At 43.9% G+C, this 18,744-nt stretch overlaps 1 protein-coding gene across 3 annotated transcripts in view; it reads right to left on the bottom strand.

The window, feature by feature from the left end:
* Positions 1-1,456: 1,456 nt before the first annotated feature.
* ARHGEF10 (Rho guanine nucleotide exchange factor 10) overlaps positions 1,457-18,744 on the bottom strand; it is an 888,980-nt gene continuing 871,692 nt past the window's right edge. For all 3 annotated transcript variants that reach the window (XM_086926411.1, XM_086926413.1, XM_086926412.1), the window contains one exon: positions 1,457-3,695. In XM_086926411.1, coding sequence (XP_086782537.1) covers positions 3,181-3,695 — 515 coding nt within the window. In that variant the 3' untranslated portion in view covers positions 1,457-3,180. The remainder of the gene's footprint in view (positions 3,696-18,744) is intronic.

Genomic DNA, 18,744 nt, shown 5'->3' with positions numbered 1-18,744 from the left:
GGGGAAATGTGCCTGGGAGAAGGAGGAAGGTAAATGTTTAAAAGCTCTTCTCTCCTTGCCTAGCTCCTCAATGATAGAGGCCATTAGACTAGAACTGGACTGGCCAGCATGGAATATACAAGCACAGGTAAATCTGTGCAGATTTTGGAAAAGGACGGGAGCAGGAGAAGGGGAGAAAGTGTCGAGCTGGTGTCGGAGGGAGATCCAACAAGGTGAATTGAAGTGGGCAATAGCTACTAGAAATAAACTGTACTCCATTTGTGAAACCCTGGAAGCAAAAATTGATCAAAAATTATTGTGCATTGATGAAGGGAAGAGTGCCTTAAAAAATCTGGGAAATGAAAAATCCAGACAGATCGATATGGAGTATCTGAAGCAAAAAAAGTCTGTGCAATTTATGATCAATTCATATCCATACTTAGATACTGTCCCGGACCACAGGATGAGATTAGAATTATTAAAAGTGAGAATAGGCATCAATCCCGCCCGTAAAAATGAGAAAGTGAAAAACATGCTAATGGACAACTGTGGTAATTGTACGTGTGGCTCAAATTTAAAATGTACTAGTCTTCATTTCTTAATGGATTGTCCAAAATTGATATCAGTATGGTGCTTGATATTAAGACTGCTCTTCTTAAAATATAGAATAAGAACAAGGCTGCAAGCAATTGAGCTTCTTACGGATATGCAGACCTTAGAGAGTGCAATCGCCTTGGCAAAATTTTTACAAGCAGCCAAAAGATATCTGTTGGAACAATGATTTAAAATTGTGTGGTCTAAGGGATGACAAATTGATAGAATTGCATGTTTTTAATCCTTTTATATTGCAATTCTTTTATGTATTTCACTGTGATTTATAATGTGTTATTACAAAATATGTTATGAGCATATTATGAAATTGGTTTTTAGGCTTCTATGAATTTTAATAACTGTATTTTTTATTCTGTGATAAAATGTTTTATAGTTTAAAGGCCAAGTGGTCAAAATAAACTTATCTTTGACTGACATTGACTGACATAGAGCTACCAGGTTTAGACTGGAATGTGTTGATCACAAAATAAACACAAATATGCAACAATGATCATTCTGTGCAAAATAACTGCTGTGTTTCTCCTTTAGGAGATTTTCCAGCTATAGAACATCACTCCTTTATTATAAAGCATTGTAAAATGCACAGTACCTTAACTTTGCTCGCGAGTCTGTCTTTGTGTATAGGAAATTGCATTTAGCATGAGTTCAGTCATTCTTCGATTAATGACTGTACCAATCTGATGTAACCTTAGTTGACTTTAAATAACAAGTTGAACGGAACGCACAGAGGAGAACTGTACATCTATTCCCCCACAATTCCTAAATTCTTTATGTGGAAAAACAACCCAGACTTGTATAATGGCACAAGAAAAGAGAAGACTTCCAGCAGCCAGAGATTTATGGGAGAACTTAATATAGTAACAGGTTTTGAGCTGACTTCACATATTTTTATTGCTTGGGGCAAGGAGGCCTATGAATGTTGTCAATAACAATGAAATCATTTAATAAAGAGAGCTACCATCTCCAAGTTCGGTCCATGTCTGGTTCCAACAGCAGACAAGCACATCCTTAAAAGCCAAAAATATTAAGCAGAACGATTAAATGGTCCTCACTTTACACTGATTTTCAGTTGACGAACATAATAAAGCTGCATATGACAAAAACGTGCAAGTGTCTTATTTAATTGACTACAAAAGTAAACCACTAGGAACAACTTCTCCCCAAACATTATAATGCAGAACCTCTGGACAGTGAAAACATATTCCTAACACTTAGCAGCAGGCATAAACAGTGTACAATGTGGATTTTCAAATGGAACAAAACACAATTTCAAAACGTACTGTTCTGGGTCTTATGTGTAAGGTTGTTTGTTCTATATATGCCAGATTTGCTTTAAATGTTTAAATTGGGAGTCCCCTTTTATCCTTTACATCACAATTTATATTTTGGAAACTGTAAAGTTTGAGAAAATGTTATGTATTTACTATTATTGTCATACGAGTGATAAACCATACATTTGCCAGTAAGCAGCAAATTATGTGACTTGGTGTCAATGGTTGGAGAAGGGATAGCAACGTTACTTGAGGGCCTGCCTCTCATTCTTATAAACAAATCCCTATCACTACCATAACAGTGACAAAAAGTCATTTGGCAGACACATTGGTGTACTTACGGTATAGGTAAATCTGTGAGTGTATATACATATACTTAGATTTATATCATATTTATATTTACATTTGTAAGAGAGTGTGCACACTACATTGCACCATAGATTAATATGGCTCCTCTTTACCAATCAGTGTATATGTATAGTTTTCTCTTTCTGAATCTCCTCAGTTTTGAAGGGCAGAGGAAAAAAGCATTGTTATGGAAGCCGTAACACTAAAACAAATTTGAAAGTTACATTGACGCTGTAAACTTCCCACCAGTTACAGAGAGTACTATATTATAACAAATGTTAGGTGAGGAAGAGGTTGTGCTCAAAGGCAACAGTCTTTATCAGCTGTTCACAGTTGGATGAGTGTGAGAAAATTAAACCTACCTTGCAAACAAGAACCACAAATGAACAATCTGATCGCCAACCCCCAAACTTTTTTGGCAAATATATTTCTGTCTATCGAGGCAAATAGTGCAAGTACACAAAATTTCTTCAGTATGTCTGAGAAAAAAAGAACAGTACCTTCATTGTATTCTCTATTTAGTTGCAGATGTATCTCTTTCCTTTTAGTTACCTAAAAACAAGTACCTTCCAGACCATAATATTATTCAGTAATGGATTACTTTCATTGCTACTTTTGCAAGGACATTTTGCCTTTACGATAGTACACTGAAAAGGGGAACTAATTGTAAGATGCCTGCTCTTTATTAGTAGGTAAACCCTGACTTTCCTTTCAAAATTTGGCAATCACTGAACTAAGGAATGATACAGATGTAAGCAAGTAATTCCAAAGATTAATACACTAACATTTATATAGTTGTGAGTTATTTTTATCACTCTGGAACCCTGCAGCAAATCAGGCTAAAACAATTAAATTGAAAGTTAAACTTGTTTCTTAAGGAATGATCGATATTTAGCACTGTAGTAGGACAACCACATTCTACAGACACTAAGACAGATTGAAAAGGCACCGTATGACATCAACTGTATAGCTATACATGTAACAGCGGTATCTGCCACACCATCACAGAGGAGACCTGCTCCTCTTGTCGTTGGGGCTTTAACTTCTTGTTTACTTTCTTGTGTCCTTGACCTCCAGAGATTACTATAACAGAACTTCCACTCATTTTCTTGGACCGCTGTTTACTTTTTTGGAGAGATACACCTGGATCATTCAAAAGTTCATATATGGTTCCATCCTCAGGGCCATTTTCCAGTGGGTTGGATACGTGGGATGAAGTCAAAGAGCTACTCGATGAGGACAAGTCACTTTTTTGGATTGAAACTACAGAGCCACTGAGCCAAACTGCACTATCATCATTGCCTGTGGACACAGACAGTGGTCCCTCATTTTGCTGGACATGAGAATCTTTTTGATCTTCTTTCAACACTGGGTGGGCCATCATATTGTTGCTGGATTTCCGTCTTGTTTTCTTGCCTACGGGCGTTGTCATGACAAGGAACTTTACAGGACCATTATGAGCATGGTAAGATACCATCCCTCTTCCTGTAAGAAAAAATAAAATATATAAATGATGATGGAAAGCATGCTTACATACAATTCCAATACAATTAACGTCTTTCCCGAACACCCTGTGCTGCAGACCCCTTCCATGCTAATGGCTGCACATAGGAGGAGGCTTCTGGATTTTTAGGATGAATATTCATAAGCTATCAAAGACTGAAATGTGCTGTAGAACCCCATAATAACATCATCAAGAAGTAAATGTGCACAGGATACAATATGTATATCATATCCCATAAATGGTAAGTGTCCTTTTCCAACTCCAGTGGAAAACTTAAGTAACATACCATCAGAAAAAATCCTAACAAAAAATTAAATCCGTTGTTTAAAAAGCAACTTCAGAGTGCACTCATGAAGATATTTGGACTGAGATGAGTAGTGAGGCTGTGTTTATGATAGTCGCGGTCAATACTGCAAAACTAAAAAGAGACGGAAGATGCACACTTTGTGAAAAAGATCTTCGCAACTCGTGATCGAACGTAATAGCTTGAGGCACAAAAAGTAGGGTAGAATGGCAGGTTCTTTTTTTGCAAATAATAATAATGAGGCAGGGCTCTTCTACAAATCTTTGCTAATGGTTGTGAATTTTGGCAGCAAGTTTAGAAGGCACAACAAATCACATTTGCAAAGAAGCGGAGGCTGCAAGTAAAATGTGGCGCACAGCTAGGGGTGATTATATGCTGTGGTCGCAGCTATCATTTACAGAGTGAAAACTGACCATCACTGACAGCTTCCACCATACAAATGAATACTAACTGCTTTAAGTGCTACTGATTCTTTAATGGTTTATAACCAAAGGAGTTGCACACCATCAATACATTTCCCTGTGAGTCACAAAGTAGGGGGCTTGCAAGTTATTGCCATCTTTTCCTTGTGATTTAGGATTCTCAATGTAGACACTATAAGTCACTGCAGTCTCACTTTCAAACACTTGGATTTTGCACTCATGTATCTTCCAATTTTGCTTAGTGCAGGCTTTGCAAGTGCAACAATCCTCCTGTAGATCAGACTCAAAATGTTCAATTAAAGGAAAGTTACTGCGTCAAGATTTAAGTAACTTTTCATGAAGGCACGGAATAAGAGTGGAATTCTGATCTTACAACTGGTAAAGACTTTAATTAGTCAGAGTATTAATAGCAAAGTGGTGGAAATCAAGACCTAAATATAATCAATTCACTCAGCAGTCTCACATAAACTTTACAACGAAGTAGCCAGAGTGTAATTCAATAAGGTTGATAGTTATTCGGATCAAAGAGCATCCACTCAATCCCATTATGTGAACTCCACTGTCAAGAGTCATTTGGCCAGTACTGATGAGGATGATATTTGGAATATGATGAGTTGTGAGTTACTGTAGTTCTAATATTGGTAGGGAATGAAATAAGAAGCAAAACATTCTCCTACAAAATTCCTAACCAGTCATAATAACTAATGGCCTGATGTCTGGTTGACTAATGCATTCACTGTAGTGGCCACATGGTCTCAGGTACAAATTCTCACAAGTCCACTAAGCCTTTCATCCTCTGACGTCCATAAAATGGGTACCAATGAGTTGGGTAACAATGACAATCTGATCTGTAATTCAGCACCAAGATGCCCATTGATGAAATGCACTTTACAAATACACTGTGTTATTTATTTTTTTAGTTTCATATAGCACATCTTGACCGAGGGCAACAAAGTGCTTTACAAGGGTTACACATACATCGATTGCAGGTGGCATAACATAAGTAGGAAGCAAAGAATAATACAATATAAGGAAGGAGGGAGATGAGCATTGTGAGGAGGGAACATGGGTCATTTACAAGAGATAAGGTACAACTGGGATGCATAGAATAATATAGAATATAGTGGGGGTGGAATAGACAGAGGGGGTGGGAAAAGAAGTCAAAGTGAGCAGTATGTTTGTCGGTCAAGGTAGGACAAAATAATTTAGGTAGACAAGTTTAGATATTTGTCGGGAAGAGATCATTTTAAGTTTATCCTGAAGTGAAGGTAGGATTGGTTGTCTCCGAGTTCCTTAGGAAGGTAGTTAAAAATTGTAGGTGCGTTTCTAGAGAAGGATTGAATGAGAGATTTGGTTGCCTTGAATTCGGTAGGGATGAGGAGAAGAGTGTTTGAGCTTTGTAGAGGTCTTTTTAGCCCGCTTTTGTGAGTCGATTGGAGATATAGTTTGTTTTTCCAGAGTAGAGGTCTTTGTGGGTTATGCAAGCTGTTTTGAATATACTTCTCGCTTAAATTGGTCAGTTGAGTTTCTTGAGGGTGGTAGTGATGTGGTCGAATCAGCTCGCTCCAGAGAGTAGTCTAGCCTCTGCGTAGAGTGTGGAATTTATAGGCAGACGGTGGATTTTTGGGCTGCCAGTGATCATTGCATTGCCATAGTCCATCTTGGAGAGGACTAGGGATTGAATTACGCTTTTCACGCCTTCATGGGGAATCATTGGTTGAATTTTTTATATGCATTTGTATGTATAAAAAAGGCACTTTCTGCTGAGGTGTTGAAATGTTCATTCACGTTCAGGCTTTTTTCAAGGGTAATCCCAAGAGATTTAAATAGTTGCAAATAGATATTTTACAATTTAGTACAGTTTAGCTGTTGAGCCAGTTGCGCATAGGGTAGGATGTCTTTTAGGCTGAATTAGGAGTTCATTTTTTTCAGGGGGGGTTTGCTTTAGGTGGATGTTGGTGAAACAGGTGTGGTTGAAGGAGAGTGTGTTGTTGAGGTGTTGGTTGGCTTTAGGTGACACAATTTTGATATAGATTTTGGGTGTCGCCTGCATAAAGACGGTAGGCAATCCTAGCTTGTTAAGGATCAGTGCAATTGGTTCCATATAGAGGTGGAAGAAGGCAGGGGATAGTATTGAGCCTTGAGGGACTCCTTGGTTCACTAGAGTTGCTGTTGTATGTGGACTTAGTTTGATAAGGGTACACCTTTCATTCAGGTATGATGAGAACCTTTGTAGTACGGTACCACTGATGCCAGCAAGTTGTGAGACATGTTAACAAGAATGCTATGGTTGATGTCACCAAAGGCTGCTGAGAGGTCCTGGAGGATTAGGAGACAGGCATCTCTCTCATCGAGAGATCTGTATATGTCATCAGTGATTTTCAGGATTGCAGTCTCTGTACTGCAGCCTTTCCTAAATCAGAATTGAAATGTGTCATGCAAGTTAAATGTATCAATGTGGTTGTTTAATAGAGAGAGGGCACATTTTTCAATGGTTTTAGTAAGTAGAGGAAGGTTGGTAATATGTCTGTAATTATTGAGGCCATTAGGTTCGGCATCAGGCTTCTTGATGAAGGGGGTGATTGGGCCAAGTTTATGAAAAGCCATCACGGAGCCACGGGATAGGAGGAGATGAAGATATTAATCCAGGTTGGAATTATGATGCGTCTGAGATTTTTGACAAGAGAGGAGGGTAGACGGTAAAATAGGTCGGCTTCATGTAGTATTTCACAGGCATCCTTTTCAGAGATATTTTCAAATTTGGACCAGGTAGTATTACTTTTGAATGAAGGTGATTGTTGGTGGTGTTCTGGTATTCAAAGTGGGTGGAATTGTAGAGATCGTCATCAGCTGGTGAGGGGTAACATTGGAGGTGGGCTCATCTTTAGAGGAGAATAGGAGAGGGGGGTCCAATGAGAGTTCAATGTTTGTTATTTTATCTGTGAAGAATTTAGTGAAATCTTCACAGTGTTTGTTGCAGGCATGTATAGGATGTTGATGGATGGAAGAGGTTTGGTTTTTGATGCTCTTGAAAAGGTCTTTGGAACAGTTTTTGGAATGGAACAGCTGGGTTCAGAAAAAAAACTGATTTTTCTCTGTAGATGTGTTTTTTATATTTTAGGCATTCAGTTTAGAGGAGAGAGAGATGGGCTAGAGTGGGTGAATTTCTCCATTTTCTTTCCGTTAGTCTGAGTTGTTGGCTTTCATTGTTCAAGTTTGTGTTGTATGATAATCTGGTGGGGGCACTTCTTGAATTTTTTAGTTTTAAGATGGGCGATGGAGTCAAGAAGTTATGTCATTTTTATATTGTAGTGGGAGATGAGTTCATCACAGGTGGCCAGTTCTGGTGAGGGGATAATTTGGAAGGTGATTATGTATTCTAACTCTGATTGCTGAATTTGGTGTGTATCTCGTCCAGCACTTCAGCAGGTGATTTTGGGAGGGGAGTGTAGCTTATTTGATGCTTAGATCGAAAAGAATTAGGTGATGGTCAGACCAGTCGATGGGAAGGATGAAGTGGGGAGATATGGTATTGTTGTTGATTATATCATCAAAGTTAGAACCTTTATTTATTTATTTATAAAGTTTTATATAGCGCGGATTAGATCCCGAAGGCTATCAGAGCGCTTTACAGTTGTAGGGAAGGTAACAATCAGATCATGAGTCAAACATGGTTAGTAAAATAAACATAAGATCAATAGTTCACGCATAACAAATCAATTATAGTCCAAAGAGGACAAAGGGGGCTATATGATGTAGCGTGGTGATATAAGGGTATTAAGTGAATAATCAAACATGAATAATAGTCGCACAATAGTAAAATCTAAACATGAGTTATATGGGGCTTATACTAAGCATTGAATCAAGTGGTAAGCAGCTAATAAACATTTACAATCCTAGGTGCATGTGCGCTGTGGAAGAAAAAAAACACTACTAGTAATCATATACAAGGGTGACTCATACTATACAATGAACGACGCCTTTCGGGCGGAAAATAAAGTACAAGAAAGGTATATATAATGTCCCTCCTATTAAGGTAAGAACTTCTTCATGAGGAATTTCTTTGCTTCCAGTTTGAAAGTGGCCTTGGCAGCGATATTCCGAATTTCGGGTGGAAGAGAGTTCCAGATTTTAGGAGCAGATGCCGAGAAGGCTCGTTGCCAGGTTCTTTTTTTGCGGAAGGTCCGTGGTTTCAGAAGGAGGGAATTAGCACTCCTTGATAGTACTAGTTTTTGTGCGAGGTAGGTAGGGGTTTTGAAGTGGATGGCTTTGTGTGAAAGGCAGGCAATCTTCAGATGAATTCTAGCTTCATAAGGTAGCCAATTTAGTGATTTTAGAACCTGAGAGATGTGTGTATTACGCTTGGTGCCCATGATCAGTCTGGCCACTGCGTTCAGAGAGGCCTTCAGGGGGGCCAAAGCGTATTTGGGGAGTCCACATAGCGTGGCACTGCCGTAGTCAAGTCTCGGTAGGACAAGCGCTTGGACCACTTGCTTGAAATCTGCTTGTGGTAGAAAAGGTTTCAGATTCATGAGTGTTCTTAGAAGGTGGTTAGTTCCCTTGCACACATTGCTGATGTAAGACTTCATATTCAGATGCTTGTCCAGAGTAATTCCTAGGGATTTCGCTGAATCGATGATGCGGGGGGAGCAGTTGAAGGTGTTTAGTTGGTTCATCCATAGGTCGATATTAGGAGTATATTTCGGAGAAGAAATGAGGAAGAATTCTGTTTTAGAGGTGTTTAGCAGGAGGTGTTTCTTAGTCAACCAGTTTTGGGTAGTCAGGAGGGTAGAATTGAGTGAGGTGATGTCCTCCGGAGAGGAGATTTTGAAATAGAGTTGGGTATCGTCTGCTTACATGTGGAACCTAGTGTCCAAAGAATTTAGAGCGTTAACTAAATGTTCCAGGAACAGATTGAAGAGTATGGGAGATAAGAGGATCCTTGGGGAACCCCCATGATGACCAGGGATGGCTGGGGGAATGAGTGATTCGCTTTAACTCTTTGGGTTCTGTGTTGCAGGAAGGACCCAAACCAATGCAGCACCTGACCTGAGAGGCCCATCCTATGTTCCAGAATGAATAGGAGGTTGTCATGATTAACAGTGTCAAATGCGGAGGAGCGGTCAAGTAGGATAAGGAGGCAGGATTCATTTCGATCAAGCATTGTTAATATATCTTCAAACATGTGATTGAGGGCCAATTCGTTGATATGTCCACTACGAAAGCCAGATAGATGTTGGTCCAGGAGGTGGAATTGGACGCATTTCTCCAGGAGTTTGGCAAGGGTAGGAATACTAGAGATAGGTCGGAAGTTGTTAAGATCTGTACTATCGGCTGTGGGTTTTTTCAATATAGGCATTACCTGTGCCTCTTTGAGGCATTCTGGGATCATACCTTGTGACAAGGAAGAATTAACTATCCATGTCCAGAAGGGGGTGATTTCATCCTTAACTAATTTGAAAATATTAGGTGGTAACGGGTCATTGAAGTGATTGGATGGGTTGATAATCCGCAGTACCTTTGTTGTGGGTTTACTTTTTACAATGTTGAGGGAGGCCTTTCGATCCGAGGAAGGTCTCTAGTGCTTGTACTGTGGTGTCATCTGTATCATTCAGGTGTATATGTAGGTCTCCTAAAACTATGTCTGTGAAACCCTTCAAAGAGTTTAGTGCCGGGGGGGTGTGGCTAGCAGCCAACGATGGCGGCCGCAGCTTAGGGAGGCTCCCACAGTGAGGCGGCATCCCACATAAATCCGTCGACAATATCCGATAACTTTATTATTCTGTCGGGGCGGACTGGGTCTGGTGACTGTGCAGCACCAAACAAAGCAGTTTTGAGGCAGCGGCGGCCCGGCGATCGGCCTAAAGGACAGGAGAGAGGAGGGGCCTACTGTCCTCCTCGACGCAGCGGAGTGGTTGGCAGACTGAACCCGGGCGGAAGTGGAGCATCGGCAGGTGTCATTAACCGGAAGTGTCGGACCTCCGACCAAATCGCCGAAATAGACCCGAGAAGCTTCCGCAATATTTAGGCGGACTGGTGGATGGTTCACATAGCGGGCGCTGCCACGAGAAGCGTGCGCAAGATACCAAGGAAGACACCGCGGCGCAAGGGGCGGCACCGTTATCTTGAGCTGCGGACTTGACCCGAAGGCAGTAACTCCGAGAGGCAAGCGCGGGAACCCTGTGCAGGTACGCCGGAGGTGCCGGGACCGGGAGTAAGACATTGGGGGGTGTGAGGGGCGATCAGCGAACCCTGCAGGCCTCCAGGGAATAATATTTATTTATTTATAAAGTTTTATATAGCGCAAACTTGATCCCGAAGGATATCAGAGCGCTTTACAATTACTCAGTCCATAAACTTGATGTCCATATTGATGCCAATTCTAAATTCCCAGGTTACAAATATTTCTAAATCCTGATTTTGGTAGTATATACCACCTTCCTGCAAAAGTTAAATTAAATGATCGTTTTTATAGGTTTTAGATTCAGCAGGACTCGGTGAATACCGGGCCGACGAACCGCGAGTGGCTGCCCCCCCCCCATCCTATGACTGGAACAGAGACAGCACACGGCAGCTTGAGCATTTACCACATGGAGCTGAAGGGGTACGCTCTGGCCCTGTAACACACCGACACACTTGGTAGCACCGGGGGCAGGCACCGTGTGCTCTCGTTAGACCGGCCATTAACCTGTGTATCCTCATAGAGTCAGAAGGATTACTACGCTGTGACACTGTTTGGGGGCAGTTGAAAGAGGGCGGAAGAGACACCCCGATTGCCAGAGGCTTGCACAGGATCCTGCCAGAACCTGCATCGCCAGTAGCGGACGGACCAGAGAACGGGGCACACGAGGGGGGACCTATACCACGCACTACAAAGTGATTGCCGCGACTACGATGCAGATATCACCCAAGAGTCACAAGTGGATTCCCTTCCCGGACCAGGTGGCACGCCCCTATTGGTGAATAGCACAATCGCTGGTTGTACAGTATGGCGAACAGAGGCCCCAGGCACAGCTCCACACAGGCTAAACTCGACAAATTCGCCTATGAAAGACAGACTCCCCTTCAAGAACAACGCAAACCCGCGGGGAAAATGGCGGAAGCCGAAGCGTCAAAGAAAGCTACACTGGACATTGTTCTGGCAGCATTGGCGCAGGTGCAGGAGACAGTGGGGGCGACAGCAACTGAAGTCACCCTGATACGTGCGGACATCCAGAAGATGAACGAGAGAGTAAAACAAGTCGAAGTAGACAAGTCGAAGTAGTAACCAAGTCCTTAGTCGAGGATGTATCGGAACTGCAAATCGAAATGGATAAATTGCAAGCGGACAACAAAATACTTAGAGAAAAGCTGGACGATCAGGAAGGGCGCTCACGGAGGAACAACGTCCGCATCCTAGGTGTACCGGAATCTGAAACTACTGGAGCGATGGACCTCGATGTGGAGGATTTGATCAAAAATCAGCTCCAGCCCAAAGGCCTTTCGCATTTCTTTTCTGTGGAAAGGGCTCACAGGGTGCCAGGGGGGAAGACGAAGACTGGAGGCCCACCGAGGCGGATACTAGCGAGACTCTTCAACTTCAGGGACCGGGACACCATTCTACAGGCGGCTAGAGTGGCTCCAACCATCCAGATTCAGAATTCCAGAGTGTCCTTTTTCCCAGACTACACGGCGGAGGTCTCGCGGAGAAGGAGAACTTTTCTTGAAGTAAAAAAAAACATTAAGAGAAAAAGAACTGCCTTACTCAATGCTCTTCCAAGCCCGGCTCCAAGTAGTGGCTGATAAAAAGGTCTGGTTCTTCGATTCCCCTGATGTGGCCAGAGACTGGCTTAAGGGTTGGCACACTACAGACCAGCCGCGGAGAACTCATAGACCGAATCACGGGTGCCGAGATGACAGCCGGACATGGTCGCAAACATCAGGCAGAGGGGGAGCGGGAAGGTCTACGACCCAGGAACTCACGGAGGCTGATGGAGAAGAATGACCCGGAATAGAATGGACAATAATGGTCGCTGTCTCTTGTTAATAGACCTAAGGTTTTACAGTTGCAGTTGGACGCTGGCCTGGTTAGCCCCAGATGTGAGCAGGGATGCCGCCTGCTCGGGGAGACGCTCTCTCCCCTACACGCAAGTACTCTGGTTATGGGAGGGGGTTGACCCGACTTCGCAGGGCTTGTCCCTACGAATACTGACATGGAATGTGCGAGGGTTGGGAGATAAGGTAAAACGGGGACTGGTGCTGACCGCACTGAAAAGGCAGAAACCCCACTATAGCACTGCTACAAGAGGCGCATTTAACGGGGGGGCAACCAAGGCAATGGATAGGAGAGGATACAAAATGATAATTCATTCCGAATTTACCTCAGGGTCTAGGGGGACTGGCATCCTCATTCAGAAATCCTCAAAGTTCATTCCACTGCAAACTAAGACTGACGATCAGGGATGCTTCGCTGCCCTACAAGGGCAGTGGGAGGGTAGGCTCCTTAATTTGGTTTCAGTATACATTCCCCCAGCGCTCCACTCGGGGCAGCTCCCGAAACTGGCTGACTTCTTACTGACTCTCCCCGAGGGAGATGTTGTTCTTGGGGGAGACTTCAATGCCATCGTGGATACTCAACTAGATAGGTTCCCGACGATGGCTCCCGCTGGGGGACTCTCCCGCTTCCAGCGTTTTTTGACAGCTATGGGTCTAACCGACATATGGAGGCAAACCCACCCCCAGGCTAAGCAATACACCTTCCACTCCACAGTGCACGGCAGCATGTCAAGAATTGACCAGTTCCTGGCCTTAGGCAATGGAATCCAACACATGGACACCATAGAAATTCATCCTAGGGGAATCTCAGACCACTCCCCGATCACACTGACGATATCCACACAGGAGAAGTCACGGAAACAAATATACCCCATACATGCTACATACCTTAGGATCCCTCAAGTTCGCAAGGCACTCAAACAGGTGACGACACAGTATTTCACTGAGAATGTAGACTCAGTACGCTCCTCAGAGGTTGTATGGGAGGCATATAAGACAGTGTTAAGGGGTCACGCCATAAACTCAATGACAGGCTACAAAAGGGAACAAGCTCAGGAACTAACCAAATTGGAATTAAATTTTCAGGAATTATCAACAGCGCATGAAATGCACCTCACTCCGGCCACGTCACACACACTTAACCTCCAACAGCAACTCTACACGGACCATTTACGGAATCAGGTTAAAGGTCATATAGCTGACACATAGAATAGGATTTATGAAGTAGGAGACAAGGCGGGTAAGATGCTGGCATGGCTTGATAAGAGGGGAGGCAGTTCTAGAGGAGTCCAACAAGTGAGGAATAGTCAGGGAGTGATGCACACAACCCCAGAACAAATCGTCGAAACGCTTGTGTCCCACTTCGAAAGGGTATATACCCCTGAGCGAGAAGTAACACCTGAAATGGCTAGAGCGGCGTTAGAGCAGATTGAGGTCCAGACACTTCCTTCAGAGGTTGCAACAGAATTAGATGCGGAAATAACTACAGAAGAGATCCAATTAGATATTAATGCTTTGAACCCGGGCAAGGTGCTTGGACCGAATGGCATACCTATAGAATGGTATCAATCGACGCCGGAGAGACTGAGTAAACATCTACTAGCAATGTACGAGGAGTGTTTAGAGAAGGGAATATTTCCACCAGATCAGAGACTAGCCACTATAGTAGCCATCCCCAAGCCGGGGAAGCCGCCAGAGGAATGCTCCTCATACCGCCCCATCTCGCTACTTAATGCAGAAGTCAAAATCCTCGCCAAACTATTGGCGACCAGAATCCTGCCTCATCTGCCCAACCTCATACATCCGGACCAATCTGGATTTATGCCTCATAGAAATACGGCACTAAATCTGCGCAGATTAGATGGGGTGCTAGCTAAGGCGGACTCGATCTCAACTCAAGCAGTAATATTAGCCCTGGACGCCAAGATGGCCTTTGACCTTGTAGAGTGGAACTACTTGTTTGAAGTTCTGTCTCGTCTGGGATTCCGTCCCAAGTTTATTGCATGGATTAAATTACTATACGCTGACCCGGTTGCGCAGGTGGTGGCAAATGGTCATATTTCGCAAACGTTCCCTCTGGGGAGGGGCACTCGTCAGGGATGCCCCCTCTCGCCGTTGCTATTTGCAATTTCATTGGAACCACTGGCCACTTTAATAAGGACCTCACCGCTACTGACAGGAATACGCTGGACGGAGGGCTGGGAGGACCGGCTTTCACTCTATGCGGACGACATGCTGGTATATCTAACGGACCCAGAACATGGGGTGCCGGCACTCTTGCATCTCTGTGACAGCCATGGTACAGTGTCAGGGTACACGTTGAACTGGAGCAAATCGGAGATGCATGTCCTGAAGGGTCCGATTCCAGCGCTGAGTACAGATTGCCCTCTAAGGGCAGCTGGATCTTCTTTTAAATACTTAGGTATCCATGTTACAAGGGACCCAACAGAGTTTATGGATAAAAATCTGGGACCTCCCATGGCGCGACTTAAACAGGATGTTAAGTTTTGGGCGGGGCTGCCTTTAACACTACTAGGGAGGGCTGCACTGTATAAAATGATGTCCTTGCCCCGAATTCTGTATATACTCGAAAATACTCTGTATCCGGTGGCTCCGAGATTCTTTCAGAAAGTAGCGGCATTGGTATCAACTCTTTTGTGGGGGAACCTCCTGGCATGCATTGGGCAAACCAAACTACACAGGGGTTGGTACGATGGCGGAATCGCGTTGCCTAATCTGAAATTGTATTATTGGGCGGCACAACTGAAACCCATAAACCACTGGATACACACTCCGCAAAATGAACCAGCATTTCAAGCAGATAGGGCACAACTAAGCACAAATAGTCTAATGGCTCCGTTATATGACCAGAGCAAAATGCGTAAACTGGTGGGGCCCACCAGACTAACCGCGACGCTGTGGCATACGGCGACAGGGGCATTAGGATGGAAGGGGAGGATAACCAAACTTACACCACTGTGGGACTCTCGAGCCTCGGGTAACATGAGAAACAGCAGAGGCTTCTCACACTGGGATACTATAGGGATATCTACAGTGGGGGATCTCTGGGAAAGGGGAGGAGTGGTGCCTTTTGACAAACTGAGAGAGCTATATGACCTGGGAGAGAGGGAATTATACAGATACATTCAGATACAACATGCGTTGCTCGCTGCCATACCCCCAGACACTGCGTTGCCGGAATCATCCTCGCTTGAAGACCGCGTTCTCACTGAGTTTATGATTGAGCGTGCGACATCACTTACATACCGTAAACTACTTAACAACTTACCAGACCCAATGACCCTAGTGAAGGAGAAATGGGAGAGTGACACCCGTGAGATGGACGAACATGAATGGAATGAGGCGTTGGCGTCGCCTAAGGAAGTAGGCATCTCCGCACGATTGAGACTTGTTCAACTGAAAGTTTTACATAGGGTATATTACACTAGAACTATGTTACACCACATTAACAGAGCACAACACCCTTACTGCCTTCATGGGTGCGGGGAGGAGGGCACGTTTTTTCACACTGTATGGGACTGCCCCCGTATCCAGGAGTTCTGGAGACAAATAATGCGAACAATATCACAGACACTAGAGATTTCACTGTTACCTGACCACGGAGGTGCCTCTTAAATGTATGGGAAAATACTGATTTGTCCAGACATGGTCAACTCTGGGTCACGGTGGGCTTGATAGTAGCGAAACGTGATATCGCACAGCGATGGGGAGCGGCAGAAGTGCCAACAAAGACACAATGGTGCCTTAACATGGACAGGGTTATGGTGACAGAAAGGGCGGTGTACTCTAACAGAGCCTGTCCGGGGAAATGGAACAAAATCTGGACCAAGTGGAACGTGTACAGAGGGGAGATCTGTGATCCCTTACCGGAAGACGGTCAGGACATGTCGGATGAAGAAGGGGAAGAGGTATAACAGACCTCACAGAGTCCAAAGGGAAGGGTGGCCTTGGAACTCGGGACAAACTAAGGTTTTACAGGATAGACTCGAGAGTTAGATGAGAGGGGAACCAGGGGAGCTACGTCTGAGGGAGCCTGACCACTCCCACTGGCAGGTTTTAGCGTGGTGTTGGGAGAATCGGATGGAGGTGACACTGGGGAGACACTTCTTTACTCAGTTAATGCTACCGATATCCAGCAATGCATGACCGCAATGTGATTCCTCAAGTTTCTTTGTTTTGTTGTTGTTATTGCAAAAATAGAAAACCAATAACCAGCACTTATTGGCAGAATAATGAGTATACAGTACCTTTTACTTAATGCAGTTATAAGGATTGTAAGTAGAACAACACCCGGATTCCAGTTTGATGTTACTGCATGGTGTTTGCAAGATTGTGATGGCGGCCAGCCCTACGGGTTGTAGGCCTACAGCTGTGTAAAGGTAAAGGTGCAATAAAGGTTTTGGGAAAAAAAAGAGTTTAGTGCCATAAGGTCCATTGGTTCTTCTAGGAATTGACATTTTTACCTAGAGGGTGATAGCTGGTATGGAGATTTAAAGGGTTGGGGCCTTTGGAGAGAACAGCACCTCCTAGGTATTCAAAAGTTAAGTATTCGACTGTGTGGAAGGGTGATAGGCAGGGTTTATTATTATGTATGATCACTAGTCCACCACTGGAACGATCTTTGTGGTCACAATGAATGATTGAGAAACCAGGTCGGGTGAGGAGTTCAGTGATAGCAGATGAGCAGTCATTTAGCCAAATTTCCGTTAGAAAGCATAGGTCGATTCTATGGAGTAGGATAGTTTCCACTATTCCAGTGACATTCTTGGCTGCTGACCATCAGTTTAGGAGCATGCAAATTAAGATGGTTGTCAAATTATTCCTGCTTACAGATGCCACTATGCCTCATAACTACGGCACCGTTATGGACAAACTTGAGACGCAAGTGGAGCAATGGATCAAACCCCCATTGGGCATGTCTGGATGCATAGCAATCATTACAATTATTGTGCTGCCATGTTTTTCATGTATTTATTTTTAAATATTCCCATTGCCTTAACTTGCAGCTTTACATTCTCTCAGCATGGGCTACTCATCTGACTCATATGGCTAGTTACTGGACTTGTATCCTCACAATCCCTATGAGCACGGTGGGTTTGGTGTCCTAGCCCTTCAACGTTATTACTGTATAGCCCAGGCTCATTATGCTTACTGTTGGTATCGCCCGGATGCCCATTTGCCATTCATCAAACCTGAAGGGGTGCAACTACAGCATCTCCCAATGTTCACCATATTGCCACAGGGCCTTCCACGTGACCCCAATACCATACCATACAGACACTCGCTGCAAATAGTTGTGCATGGTTTAAACTCCTGCGCTACCTAGGTGCAGGTAATATCTATTCCCCACATGTTCCACTTATAAAGAACTCATGGCTCCCACTAACTCAAGAACACCTGGTACAGCATTCCCTTCACTCAACTGACTTACGGGTCACAGGTGACCTGTTTACAAATGACATGTTCAAACCCAGGTCCACTATGGCAAAGGGAGGTCATTTGACCCTTACACAGGTATTCACGCTCCATCATTTACATAGCACGCTGCGCATGGTGTTACCCGCTTATCTAACCAAACCTAGCAACTTCCCACCACTCACATTGGTGATTAAGTCCCCCAGACAACAGCCATATAATTTCCAAATTGTACCAAACTTCCTTACAATTGAAGTCCACCGGAGCGGAGAAGGCCAGAGCTGCATAGGAACGTGACCTAGTTGTCTCTATCCCAGATAAGACTTGGTATTACTGTTGTACACTGACTAAACTTAGTTCTGGTACCCACCGTCGCAAACTGTTACAATATAAGCATCTTCAAAGGGCTTACACTACTCCTGAGGCGCTGGCAATATTCGAACCCTCCATATCCCATCGTAGCCCTAAATGCCAGGCGGACCATGCAGTTGTCTGTCTCTTATCATGAAACTGTGGGGTGATAGCATCCTTTTGGGGTGACATCTATTCTAGTCTGTCTCCATGTTTCAACAACCTCTTGCACCTGGCCCTGATGGCTTCGCAGGGGTAAGTTAGACCATTACCATTAGGATTACGTTGTTTTACTGCTATTGCCTTTCTCCTAGCCAAACGGCAGATCTCAATTCACTTGGGTGCTCGCAGTCCCCCAACAGTGTCACCCTGGCTGAAAGCTCTATTAACTCGGAATTCTACACTTACCTGCAGCCAGTTACTTCCAGGCCAATGATTTTTGGCATCCGTTGCAGGACTACTCGTTGTCCATGGATTGTTCTG

This window comes from Lissotriton vulgaris, chromosome 6 (assembly GCF_964263255.1).
Source record: "Lissotriton vulgaris chromosome 6, aLisVul1.2, whole genome shotgun sequence".
Taxonomy (NCBI): Eukaryota; Metazoa; Chordata; class Amphibia; order Caudata; family Salamandridae; genus Lissotriton; species Lissotriton vulgaris.
Note: the sequence above shows the minus strand (reverse complement) of the source record. Positions and strands in the feature narration are given on the sequence as shown.